We start from the raw sequence: 13968 nt of genomic DNA on the forward strand, positions 1-13968 counted from the left end.
ATTTGGGTTGAAGTGAAACCCTAATTTCTTTTTTGGTATCTGTTAGTTCAATAAAAAATAGGACCAAAGCATACAGGGTTAAAAGGGTAATTTGTTAACATTTACCAAACAACAATATTTCATTCAGGACTTAACCATTCTGACCCTCTTAACCATTCTGACCACTTAGCCATTCTGCACCAAACCATTCAGCAAGCCATTCTGCACCAAACCATTCAGCAACTGCCAAACAGCCCCTTATATATGGTACATAGATTATGCCGATTCTTTGTTTGACTAAACAGCCAAATGGTAGGGTTACACATTGAAAAACCTAACTACATTGAAATCCATGTGGCTTCAGATAATAGTACTAGAATTGTATGCTACTAACTATGTTTATCCATCAATACCACACTAACCGCTTTCCTATTTGTCATGTTTTTGAGGATTAATTAACTATAGAATTACAAGATTAATAGGATTGAAAACCAAAATTAAGCAGGTTGACATTTAAAAAAAATCAAGTGGAGAGCGAGAGAGAATAAGAGATGTACCTCAACAAAACCGGTCATTTTAAGGAGAGAAATGCCATAGCGGATGAACATCCGTATCGAATTAGCGAGGGAGACTAAATACTGAACCAGCTGACTCTTTGACTTGGAGTCAATAGTTTTGAATACAAACTGTTGGCCGTCCCAGATGCCGAGCGAGAAAGAATTTTCAGAAGGCGAAGGCCCCTTGACTTTGAGATTCAACATGTGCGTGAAGTTCAAGGCGTGGTAGTTCTTGGGATGAAGAATTGAGGCGCCGGCTTCAAATGTTTCTCCGGCGATGGTGACTGTTGCCATACGGCCTCCGACGACTGGATGACGCTCGAACATGCGGATTTGAGCGATGGTCGGGGAGTATTGGCGGAGGAAGTGAGAGACAGATGAGCCGGCGATGCCGGTACCAATGATGCATACATCAGCAGTAGTTTGGGGTTGTTGATCGGAAGAAGATGATGATGGGATTGTGAGAGAGAAAAGCGAGAGGATTATGAGAACAGCAGTGAACATGTTGCTGCAGAACCCACCGTCGGCGATGAATGGAACCGGAACGGAAGTGCTCAACTCATCCACACTATATTAATTATATTAAAATATTTTGTTGTCTTTTAACACTTCTCTAAAATTTATAAAAAATAATAATAATAAATAAATAAATCGATCTCCCCTGCTTTGGGAGTAGTTCAGAATCATCGTATTTAAACCTCCGTAGCTATAAGTGATTTTTTATTCCTTCTTTAATTTGAACATGATACTTATAAACACATTTGACTTTTGAAATTCAAACTTAAACCAATCAGATGTCACTTTTATGAACTACAAAGTTTTTATGTTTTCTTTATTTTTAAAAACAATATAAAACATTTAATAAAGCAAAACAAATAATGAAATTACTTTACCTTTATTTTAGAAAAATTGTAAACCAAATTTAGGCTATGTTACTTCAATCTATTTTGAGGGTCGTTTACCTAACCACTTACCCGATAAGCATTTATCGATAAAATGCATAATTATTGCTTACTTACCGTATAAGATTTCAATAGCCAATAGATCACCAATTCGAGTCGACTGATTCCAATAGGTCACCAACTCGAGTCTGCTTACAATTAATAAGGTTTGTCTTATGAGTTAGTTATCTTCAAAGCCATTGAGATTAATCAAAATACATGCAAAATGGCCCAAAAACTAAGATATACAGAAAATAAAAATAAAAGGCCCAATTAATGATTGAGACAAAAACACACAAAATAAAAGAATCCAACAAGTTAAAGAAATCCCAGAAACAGACAAAGACTAACCACTACTAACATCTGCTATTTGACTTATAAAACACCTTCTATCCGCTTTGTCTTTTTCTTTTCTTCTTCATTCTTGATAACAATAATATCCTATCTTTCACATATCACTGCTTTGTATAATAAAAACAAAACAAGTCTCATTCAACATATATATACTTTCACCATGGCCGCTACACCATAGATCAAATCCCCGCACCGCACACATCAAATCCTAAACATCACCCCACATAATAACCTCGTTTGGTTCGTATCAGTCACTGAAGTCGAAACTGTCGCTGCGAGAACTGCTGGCGTTTCGACTGTGTAAAGAGAGACCCCTCATGTGACCACCAAGACCTGAACCATCCGCTTTGTTTTCTTGAAAGAATTTCTCCCTTTCAACGTGTTTTGCAGGCGGTGGTGGGATCGACACGGCTGCAGCCGGTCTGGTTGTAATTGGTCCTTGTTTTGGCTCCAAACTGATCGGCCTAATAAGTGGTCGGTTAAGCCTGTCGGCTGGAACAGCAGATCCTAGTAATCCTAAAGGCCGATCTGTTTGATGGTTCTCAGCCTCGGGTCTTACACAAGCTTTTCCTTTTCTCATCCTGTATTAAAGAATCAAAATGTGAGCATATGACTTACCAGAAATGGAAATATCAAGAAGCCAATTAAGTTACGCATAGCACATACCTTCTGAAGAGTTGTTCAGGATCCTCTTCTTCGGCATCTTCGTGGTCAACTTGGGTTGCTGTAAGCGTTGATCTGCCGGAAACAAGGGCTTCGTGTCTTGAAAGTGCCTGCTGGAGCTGATCATTTAACTCAATTGCTTGAGATATTGATTTCTCATCCCTAAGACAAGCAAGCAAATATCAACTAAAGGTATGATTTGGATTATTGATATGAATTTAAATATTTCTTTAGTTTATCTTTTCTTGTTTTCTTTACATACAATACAACATATTTGTACATGAACATAAATATGCACCTTGCATTCTATTGCTTCAGCCACACAAGGATGACTTACCGAGAAGTAACTGCAAGATGCATTACTCGTTGTTTATGAAATGAACATTGTTCGACAAGATCCAGGGTGAACTCATCCTTGGCTTGCTGTAATTAACAATGAGATGACAATTAACACCAACATCAACAGTAAATCATCAAATATAGCAAGGTTCACATGGACAAAACATCATTAAGAAATTATCAACCACCCTGAAAAAACAGAATCCAACTTTCAATTTAAAAAAGATCAGAAAATCAAGATGATTGTGTCGTGAAGAAATTAGATAATGCTTATGCCACTAATGGCATCAAATTAAGATAAGCCTCTGTATATTCTGACTTTAGGAGTCTTGTAAGATGATAAGCATGAACGTTAAAACGTTAGATAATACTTCAATCCACGAACCTCTGGATATCGGGTATCAATGGCATCAAGGACATCTCTTAAGACTTCTAATGCAGATCCAGCTTTTTGAATGATACTGTTCAAAGAAAGATGATAACAAACTTTTAGAAGCATGCGAGTAGAACAATTATAACCCACAAAACATAATAATAAGCCTCATTTTTTAAGGAATCCTCTTGGTGTGTTTCTTCCCCATTTCCGCACTGCAGATTTCACCTCTCCTTACTGAAGTTATTTCTACATGAGAATATTGGAATAAAAGTTGGGGGTTGATAACCGTAGAAGTGTTGGAAACATTTAAAGAGGAGATATTGAGAACCTCACATTTCCCAGAGAATGCTTCATGGGCTGAGGTGGAGACTAGAACGTTTTTTGGAACCCAGATTAAACTTTTCAAATATCTAGGAATACTTGGGGTCGTCAAATCTGAGTTACAGCTCCAGGGCTCCAGCCACCAGAAGTAATTTTCTTCTAGATTGAGAAGTTCCATTGAACGGTTCTGATGAGAGAATCCCATGTTTTTGTGCATCGGTGGAGACTGATAGGACTGGAAGTTTATACACGATGCAGATCAACTTAGTAGATCCAAATAAGAACACCTACTCAACTATTGCACCAATTGGAATGGTTACTTTGAAGATTTTTCGTGACAGCACTTGCATTTCAAGGCTAATAAACAGTTCACACTCACATGAAGAGAATGGCTCACAGATTTTAACAGAAAATTTGCAAATAATTTCAAGGTCTATGCACACATCTTGCTAGAAACTAAGGAACCTAAAAACGATCTTCAGAGTAGATATGAATGAACTAGTGTTGAACCAAGACTGTGATCCTGTCAGAACTCATGAGAATAAAGAAGATAAAGAGGATATACTAAAAGACTTGCAATCAATGATTAATCTCAAATCCCTCTCAGAAACAGAGATCTTCTTCGGTGATACTTTACAGCTCCGAGAGTATAAGATTCATTCCAGAAAGCAGATTGCCATGTCTCTAGGAGATAAAAACAAATTGAGGTGTTGGGGAAAATTATGAAAATTAATGGAAGGGGATAGAGGGTGGGTAAAATAAAAGGCAGGATTAAAATGAGATATCGTGTTAAGGAAGGCACAAAAGCTATAAGAATAGCATACCTGGGATACTAAAAGGGTCGAGCAACTATATTAGTCCTTTTCGTTCCCCGGTGAGAACCTACAACACTCTGATGTTCTTGACCAATTGTGTCTAAGTTGTTTTCAAGATCAGGAGTCTTGTAGTACTTAAAGAGACATTATGGGGGTGAGTGGATAAAATTTCCCATCTTGACAATTAAATGCAAATGAGATCAACATGCTTCCACCATTTTTGAGTACAAGGTGTAGTTCCAAGTTCCATAACAAGGAACAGTAAGAAAAGATAGCAACATATACCTAGATTCAGGAACGGCTTGTGGGGCGGTCGGTGGTGCACTCCTGTCATTTCCAGTGGTAGCAAGTTCCCCGTTACTTGAGTTGCTTTTACTGCTGTCTGAAGTTGAATAATTTTTTGGGAGAACTTCGGGTCTCTGGGAAAATTGTACTCCAGCACTCTGACATCCCAACCAGTCAGAAGATGAGGTGACAATCATTCACAAATCTCTAATGAAATTAAGTTTCTACAACCAATAGATGTTCAAACTATGGAAGACAGAGAATAATGAAATGCGGGAAGTGATGCAACTATAAGAATGATACAACAAAAGACGACGTATATATACCTACCACCAAATCATAGTATGCAGAATAGTACTGAGGAAACTTCCCAGAAGCTCCACCAAGGGATGTCTGTGTAGCATCTAGAAGAAGAAATATTTTCTCCCGTACAGGTAGATCAGAGTTGGACTGGAAGAGAAAAAAAATTAACAAAAGAAAATGAAACACTATATGCATAAATCCGGATTAAATGTAGCATAAAGGTTCTAATTAAAAGATTTGCCATACCTTTTTCTTGACTAATTTCACAAGTAGAGGGAGGATCCCGGTGTCAATCACTTGTGTATGAATTGGTTCTCCAATATTATTCATCAACACCTCTAGCAACTGAAAGAAAATGATCATGAAATGCCAACATATAGTCAGAAATATCATAATCCTCGGAGATGTAAACGCCAATGGCCAAAACAAGATTTGGGTATAGAAATGCTCGAAAGAGTAACATGTTCAGCACAAACACGCATAACTCACCATAACAGCAAATAGTTGAGTATCTTTGTTCTTACTTCCCAGGCGCTTTTTGATGGCTTTAATGACATCTCTAGCTTGCCTGTAAATTCAAACAGATTTTCAGGTTTTATCCAATTGTATCATATGCAGTCTTTTAATATGGTTTTACGGGAACACGCAATTATTGATCTTTTTACAAGTACATGTAAATCATTTGACCCCTACCCCAACTGAAAACTCCTTTCAAGAGGGAGTGGTCGGCAAAACGTCATCCATCACAAGCAATGTATAAGTTAAGGGAAAATGGCAACAGCAGTAGCCACAGACAAAGAAGCCAGAAAATAGGTTTCAAAACATGGTTGATATGTAGGATACTTTTTAAAATGCTATATTGCTATGAGATTTTTATGGAAAAGATGCCTGCATATTTAATCACGAGTATACAAAATATCTATTTTTGATACCACACTACACCTGAACAATGAACACGCATAGGGTTCTATTTGCAGAAGACAAGGGATAAGAGACATAGGGCTAAAGAGAGAGCCAAAAAAGGATCGTTCGTGTATATTCCTACATAATCTCGAATGTTCTCAGTTCCGGCACGTAGACCAAATAAGACAATGCAAGCAAAAGTTCCTAGATTCATGGAGATAWAGAACAGCATATAAGTTATCATGCTTGCATATCCATCATTTGAGTCTCCAACAATTATTCCAATAATTACATATCCGATTTGAGCTATGGACGAATATGCAAGCATACGTTTCATGCTTGTTTGAGTAATAGCAATGAGATTCCCCAATATCATGCTAAGAATAGCTAGGATTTCCAGAAGAAGATGCCATTCGTTTGATGAGAAATAAAAAGGAATATCGAAAATTCGAGTGGCTGAAGCTGAAGCAGCTACTTTCAAAGTAACAGAAAGAAAAGCAACGACTGGAGTGGTAAAGAAAAGGTGATCGTACAATCAGGAGAATTTATTTTGTTTCTCAAAGCCCCAAGAAAAAATAAAGGAGACGTAATTTCGACATTAAGGTTTAAGCCTGAACATTGGTTGATTAGGCAATTACTTGACCAGTTATGACTTGATTGATGAAGATACGGCTTTAGAAAAGGAAGGTAGAACATAACTTGGCATATTAATATTACGAACAAGAAACCTTTTATTCAAAATTAGTTGCTGTCGGCTTAAATGAAACCATTAAGCAACCCCCTTAAGAAAGTTGTGGTTGGTTTCTTTCTCTTCTTTTCCTTTTCTCTTCCCTCCCTCCTTCTCGGGGTTCCTTGGTCCTTTCTGGTGGATGTGGTTCGCCCCCACCCGAGCGCGTATTTTGTTCCTGTTTATGGTTTTTTTACTTGATAGGAGGGGTCTCCCACCACCATATCAAAAAAAAAAAGCAAACATAAAAAAGATCAAGCCACCACTCCCGCCCCCAGTTCCAGCACTTGAACATCTCCCTCTATGCACTCCTATCTAATTCAAACTCCTCAGGCGTACTCCACTAATTTGAGTTTCTCTTCACTGTAGCCCAAGTCCCAACCATGGACAACCTACACCCCTCTTCAAGACCCAATTCGAAATACAAGTGAAGAGCATGTGTCATGCCTTTCTGTGGAAAATCAATAACCCAGATCACAAATTAGTGCTAATATGAACAAATCCAAAGATGCCAAGTCATGTGGAAATGCACATGCTTTTCGGTAGATCATAAGGCCAACTCGAAAACGGATAGTAAGAAAGATGCAGGAAAAATAAAAGTAAGCAAGTAACTAAAGGTGCAAGGATGTAAATCCCGCACAATTCCAATTCTAGAGGTAGACAAAAATTCAGTAGAAAACCACAAAAAAGGACAATAATAACATAAAAGCTCTAAAGAAGGTCCCGCATCTTTCAGTCTCATGAGGCGTAGGGTGTACTATATATTTTACAGTTTTACCCTAAAGTGTGCCAACCTTATGCTGTATGGAGCTAAATAAGCATCTTCTGTTTCCTGGGGTAGAACTTCATAGACATTTACTCTCCTCTATCTTGGCATGCACATTAAATTTACATGCTGCCTTATAGACATTTTTCTAGTTCTCTTATATTATTTCCTGCAAATCTTCGTTCCATATAGAAGCAAACTCTCCATATTTATAAGCAACATTTCCGTCAACGATCTTACAACAAACATGGAGGGCAGTCAATATAGTCAAATCATGCTGTCTTAATCCACATGAAGTGTAAATAAAAGAGAAAATTTGGTGTGGATTAAACTAAAGGAAAAAAAATATGTCCATTGAGACCCTTTTATATCTCATAAGTAATTAACACACGGGTATAATAACAAAAGTTGTCTCATGTAATCTGCGACAGCACATAGCAAAGATAATATATGTAGTAAAATGATATCAAATATATTATATGTGTGTGCATGCAAGAGATAAAATATAATGAAGCTTAACATCATGTTTGTGGAAGTTTGGCGTGAGTACCAATTCACCCATTTTAGGATATTTCTAAACAACACACCCACAAACAGGAAGATAAGCATTGACTTTTACCTATGATCACGTGTGACTAGTTCACAAATTTGAATGCTTTTGGTCCAATCCATTTCTGAGAGTTTTTCGCTTGTTGCCGCATTAACAAGTTCAGCTGCCATGTCTAACAGTATCTGAGGTTAACAACAAGCAATTAAGAAAGTTCACCACTAACCATCTTTACCCTATGAGAAATACATACATATATAAAAGAAAACCAATCATAAGGACGGTGCTGAGTATTTTGCCAGATAGTATCCAGTTGATACACTTTGACTTGCAGAACGTGACCACATACAGAGACAACTAATGTAAAACCTGTAGTGACTCTCGGTTAAGAATCATTCATACAACTAGATATAAGAAGAAGAAAACTACAACCGAGAAAGCAGATTTTGAAATAATGTGATCTAATCATTTCCTTGGGTGATCTTTTATCGTAAAACAAGAAATGAGTTGTAGGGCTGCCAGAAGATAGGGTTAAGTCCATCAAAAGGTCCCCAGCTTCTCAGTGAAATCGCTACAATTTCCATTTTTCAAACATCCTATATTAATAGCAATGTTTCCTGTTTGTAGAAGATTATAAACTAAATAAGCATCTTTACACTTAATTTTATACCCCAATAACAAGCAAAATGAAGCTTGAAATAGTAAATGAAATTTTAATTCCCTTGATGGAAATCTTACTTTGAAGATAGTTTAGTTAAACCCTTCATTTGCAGCTTCCTCCTTAATATGTCGTGATTTTCATGTCTTATTAAAAATAACGGAAATCATGCTAAAGATATAGACAAACAAATATAGAGATTTATGAAGAAACTTTAGAGAGTAAAACGCTAGAAAAAAGAAAATTTCACTACAAAAAATCTGGTATCACAAAGTTGCAGAAAATGTGGCTCAAATCCTAGGAGCGCAATCTGATCTCTAAGACAGCTGAAAGAAATAAAAAGTAATTAAACAGTACATAAAGCTACCAGCACTACACCTCCTTTTCACCTTTGCGTCACCAAAAAGTTCAATAAGTGAGGTCTGTGGCACAAATTCAAAACATACTCAAGGATGAAGAAACCAAACCAAATATACACAATACATCCCGTTGAAAGTAGGATCTAGAGGTAGAATGTACGACCTTCCCTCTACCCTAAGGAGAAGAGGGGTTGTTTACATGAAGACCCCAAGGTTGCAACAAGTTGTGAAAAATCAATGGACTCAAAGATGAATAGAGTTATTGATCGAATAACCTTTTGAGAACATATAATCAAAACATGTTAGCATTGATTTAGAACATAGCTGGGAGACCTAGATCATGTATATTTACTGTTGTCATCTATAAGTTCATTTTATCACTATATAACTATTTACTTCTCTATAGTAACATATTACACGATTCGCACCTCAACTAGCATTGGATGATTCTTATGTCAAGTGGACCTGTATACTGTAAACTTATCTTGAAAAATCACTCTTTCAAACAGGTTTTTCAGCTGGGTTTCCATCCAACAGGTTTGTTAATTAAAAAGCAAGGTTTTCAGAAGGAAAATTATAGCCCATGTAATGTGTTAGTTCGGTTTTCTGACCATGAAGCAATATCCAAGCATATCCCTACTCATTTGAGGGTTGACAGCTGACACCATCCTATTAACCAACCTGCTGCTATGTTGAAGATATGTTAATTAGGTGCTTTTAACTACAAGTCCAGCTACCCCTTCATTTAACAATTGCAAGATCCATGATCGAAAAGTTTTGGATGACCCAAGTGAACTTTCTGCACCCAATTTCAGTTTGTATAGGTTCAAAAGCCAATTAGACCAAATTAAATGTTCTCCATAACCTCGATAGAAGATACCCCGAAATCCTTAACCACAAGCAGATCACTAAGTTATAAAGCACCAAAATTCATCAAAATAAGGCCAGCAACTCCATCGCACACTCTTATTCATCAAGCACCAATCGCAAACTATCTCTGTTTCTCTCTCTATCCATCTATTTCTCTTATATCGTGCTCCCTCCATTCCAGAAATAAAAGTTCACTGAACAGCTTACAACCCATGTTGATATAGATTTGGAAGTTTCGATATCAAAAGTACCAACCACATCAAGTACCAAAAGTAAATAGTGCGGGTTTTCAATTTGCAACAACACCCATATCAAATTAGCATAAATCAAACTGTTTCATCGATACCACCAAACATCACCAACAAAGTAGATCAAAATCAAAGCAGATATCCTTGTAATCAATCAAGAAAACAGTTACAATCATAAAAGGGTGAATCAAAGTATCAATCTACAAGGGTACCTTCCAAATCAGCAAAGAAAGAAGAGTACACCGATTGGGAGTTGCTAAAACCCTATGATCGCTTCAACATTCAATAATTCAGTCATCAAAGTCTCCAAGAAGAGATGAAAAAGGGGCTAGAGAGAGAGACAGATAGACAGATAGATATAGAGATGTGTAAGGTGTGAAAAAATAATGGAAAGGAGGTATTGTGGGTGTAAAAATGAAGAGGGGGTGGGAAAAGGCACGAGGGTGTGTCTTCTGAAATACACACACACTGACACACTGGATACAGCACAAGTAAAGCACTGATGCTGTCTGGCTACCGTCACCTGCGGGTTATTTTATTTGACACGCGTCCTTTTCACCCTTTTCCTTTTTCTTTTTTCCTTTTTCTTTTGTTAATCTGCAGCACACACCCAAGCGCCTTTCCCGATTCCGCATCGCTTTTCCGGATAACCCTTTTATTTATACTTGTTGTACGCTGTCTGTATGATAATATTCTAATTAATATATATACTATTTTATAAAGCAAATTTAATAAAAATCTTAAAGTTTTAAAATTTTAAATGACCAAGATACTCTTTATATCACTTTTTTATTTTTTCACTTTTTCACCTCCTTCTCTTCTCATATACACTCACCCTTCACATACACTCACCTTCTCACAACCAATTTTTTTTTAAATTATAATTTTAAATTTATACTGTATACCCTTATAATTAGTTAATTAATTTCATTTACGTCATTTACTTTTAAATGTTTCATTTTAAACATTTATAAAATTAATATACATAATCGTATATCAATTAAAAAATATTTAAAAAATAYATTTTTATTTTAACAAGTTACACCATTATAATCGTCTCGTTAATACCTTCGAAATGAGTCCAATATTGAATATTTTTGACTTAATTATATTATTATATATTATATATACTGTGAAAATATTTTTTTTAATATTTACGATTTATACTTTTATAGTTATTTATTTATATATATATACTATCCAAATTGTACTGTATAATATGTTCTGAATTAATATGTTCTTGGGTTTTTTTGAAATATATATATATATATATATATTAATTCAACCTTAATCTGAGTTTCTGTACAAGAAAGAGGGTAAGCAGTTGAAATTTCATTCTAAAACCCATCTTTTTTGGTTTTTTCATGGCTTATGATCTGTCAAATTTGTAGTTTTATTTATTGATTTTGAGTGTTTATCTTAAAACTCAAGTTTCTTGGTTCTTTGCTCTTTGTGTAAATTGAACACATTTGTGGAGTCGTTTAAATATGTTGGATTTTAAATATATTGGATTATAAACTGTCATACAATTTTTTTCATCGATAGTCTGTAATTGGAATCATAACTCTTATTTATTCAAATTATATTAATATGTAAAGACCAAATGTAACATATATCATCGTTAAATCTTATCTTATAAAACCAGTAGAACTTCAAAATCGTTAAAATTCATGGCTCCCGCCGCATTGCGCGGGTACACAACTAGTATATATATATATATACGCTGTCTGTGTGATAATATTCTAATTAATATATATATGGCTAAAATCAAATATTAATCAATAACTTTGTCTTAACTTTAAAAACCATGGCAACCAATCAAATTTCATTCTTCTTGTAGGTTTATGTCATGCTCACATTTTAATTACAAGGGTATTTCAGTAAATTTATTTGATATGTAACTCCCAAACAATTAATGGGGAGTTACAAATCATCAAATCCAAAAATATATACATTTATAATATTAATAATTTTTGTTTTTAATCTTGATCTTCCATGTTTATTGTTTTATCAGTTTTTAATTTGCATAGAAAACACGGTAGTAAAAATTTTCGGTATCGATCAAGCTAATATAGATAAACGCATGGAAAATAAATCGACAACAGTGAGAAGATTAAAATGGTTTATGATGACAATCGGAATTTGAGGTCGGGAATTGAATAAATTAACCAAAGCAAATGTCTTGGAAATAGATTTTTATTTTTTTAGATTCGTTTTAATCGAAATTATGTTCATTACGATGTGTTGTGTTTTTTATAACTCATCTTGTATTGATATCTTTTTTCTTTAATTATTAAAATACGTACCTAATTCACATGTTCAAATGAGAGTACATGCACGGCTCATTTTCATATTGTCATATTACAGACTTTTATGAATCATGAACCATTGTGTTCATGTTACTTCTATCATATGAACACAAATGTTATTTTTTAAGCTTGATACCAAATCTTTATATTTGTGTAAGTGTTTGCACCCGGTGTTCATAGCATTGGGGTTATGTGTTCATATATATTTTATACGATATGAACAAGAGGTGAACACGATATGAACAAGGGGTGAACAACCATATAAGATCAGAAACATATATGAACAAGGGGTAAACCTTAAACAGTGTGGATGCAATGCATGTATAAAACTCCAATTGACAAAGGATCGCTCCTGAATGTGTTTATAATGAAGGAACTATTATTCACAAGCTTTTCATATTGTGTTCATACATGTTTATTTATTTATTTTATTTCGTATAACAGTTATTCTTTTTATGTTCATATTGTGTTTATAAATGCTATGCAGTCCAAGTTCATATATATGTCAAATTTTTGTTCGTATTTGACACAATGGTTCATATATATATATAGTTGTGTTCATATGGTTCTTATATTAACAAAAATAAATTAACAAAAATAAATTAACAAAAAAATCATAGAATTTTGATTTTGTAACTCCCAATTAATTAATGATATGGGAGTTACATAATTTTTTTACCTAAATACCCTTTTCAACATTGTTCACTTATCTTTATGCAATTTTGAATTTAAAAAAAAAAGTTTTAATCATGATTAATCACAACCGTTTATTGAAAGATTGAATGGCCAAAATCGGTTAACAAAGTTAACACAAAAACTTTGGTTAACATTTGATCTTAGCCCTATATATATATATATATATATATATATATATAGGCTGTTTATCAAATCCTTATTTAGGTAAGTGAACACTAAGTCACGTTACTTTACCGGATGAATATTGTAAGGACCTATAATCTTATCCGATAAAAGCGAGACAAGAACCAAAAGTCTTATCCGATAAGTGAGGGCGACGACTCTTACCATGGTAAACGCTTACCAGATAAATTGTTGCATATGATACCGGTTTGGTGGACTAAAATGTATACTTGGTAAGTAAATGATAGTGGTAAGTTTTACCAATAAACGCTTATCGGAAGTGTTTGGTAAACGGCCCCTTAAAAAACTTAAGAGTTAACCACAAATTTAGATCCTATGGTTTGGTTTGTTGAAAAGATCATTTTTAACGACAGGGACCATAGATGGTATTTTTGATAAACCATGGGGACCAAATTTGTAATTTACTCTAGAAACTTGTGTTTAAATACAAACAAGAGGAAACTATAAATTTGTCATCTTGCAGCGATTTTTGTTCCTTTTTCTAACGGGCGTTTAGCTTTTTCTGTTAAGTTTAATTAAAGGAGGGACATTATGGTCATTTTACCCGCTTTTTAATTTTGTGGTTTCTTAATTGTTAATATCTATACTATATTATAAAGCATTTGACAAAAATTCTTAAAAACCATTTTTTATGTGTAAAGTAATATTTATTAATGCATATTACTTAAAACTTAATTAAGATTGCAAGTAGATTGTGCGTAAGTACAACTTATTAAAGCTAGATATCTGAATTCGTGTAATTAACTGCAGATAAACATAATCAAATACA

The 13968-nt window shown here is 34.6% G+C and overlaps 2 protein-coding genes across 5 annotated transcripts in view; both read right to left on the reverse strand.

The window, feature by feature from the left end:
- LOC112519116 (farnesylcysteine lyase) overlaps positions 1 to 1091 on the reverse strand; it is a 17471-nt gene extending 16380 nt beyond the window's left edge. Inside the window, exon 1 of the mRNA XM_025127100.1 lies at positions 537 to 1091. Within this exon, the coding sequence (XP_024982868.1) occupies positions 537 to 1040 (504 nt within the window). The 5' untranslated portion in view covers positions 1041 to 1091. The remainder of the gene's footprint in view (positions 1 to 536) is intronic.
- A 614-nt stretch (positions 1092 to 1705) lies between these two features.
- LOC112519014 (TOM1-like protein 5) lies at positions 1706 to 10380 on the reverse strand. 4 transcript variants are annotated; one of them, XM_025126889.1, is made up of 11 exons: positions 10224 to 10380; positions 8130 to 8245; positions 7949 to 8061; positions 5423 to 5501; positions 5180 to 5278; positions 4961 to 5080; positions 4631 to 4788; positions 3219 to 3294; positions 2832 to 2917; positions 2498 to 2656; positions 1706 to 2412 (listed from the first exon to the last, which is right to left on the reverse strand). In XM_025126889.1, the coding sequence occupies exons 3-11, from the start codon at positions 8047 to 8049 to the stop codon at positions 2079 to 2081; spliced, it is 1212 nt and encodes a 403-aa protein (XP_024982657.1). In that variant the 5' UTR covers positions 8050 to 8061; positions 8130 to 8245; positions 10224 to 10380; the 3' UTR covers positions 1706 to 2078. The 4 variants fall into 4 exon arrangements, with proteins under 4 accessions (XP_024982657.1, XP_024982658.1, XP_024982656.1 ...); XM_025126890.1 differs by lacking the exon at positions 8130 to 8245 and having other exon boundaries at positions 7949 to 8051; XM_025126888.1 differs by lacking the exon at positions 8130 to 8245.
- Positions 10381 to 13968: the final 3588 nt, after the last annotated feature.

The sequence above is a fragment of the Cynara cardunculus genome (genome assembly GCF_001531365.2).
Source record: "Cynara cardunculus var. scolymus isolate 2C chromosome LG 10, CcrdV1, whole genome shotgun sequence".
In the NCBI taxonomy this organism is placed as follows: domain Eukaryota; kingdom Viridiplantae; phylum Streptophyta; class Magnoliopsida; order Asterales; family Asteraceae; genus Cynara; species Cynara cardunculus.

Bases quoted from the DNA above. Each gene is read 5' to 3' on its own strand.
- LOC112519014 (XM_025126890.1), bottom strand. From the start codon at position 8,049: ATGGCAGCTGAACTTGTTAATGCGGCAACAAGCGAAAAACTCTCAGAA. The intron at 5,502-7,948 runs GTAAAAGTCAAT...TTGAATTTACAG, and splicing joins CTAGTCACACGTGATCATAG to GCAAGCTAGAGATGTCATTA. The intron at 3,295-4,630 runs GTATATGTTGCT...TTCTTTGAACAG, and splicing joins CAAGCCGTTCCTGAATCTAG to TATCATTCAAAAAGCTGGAT.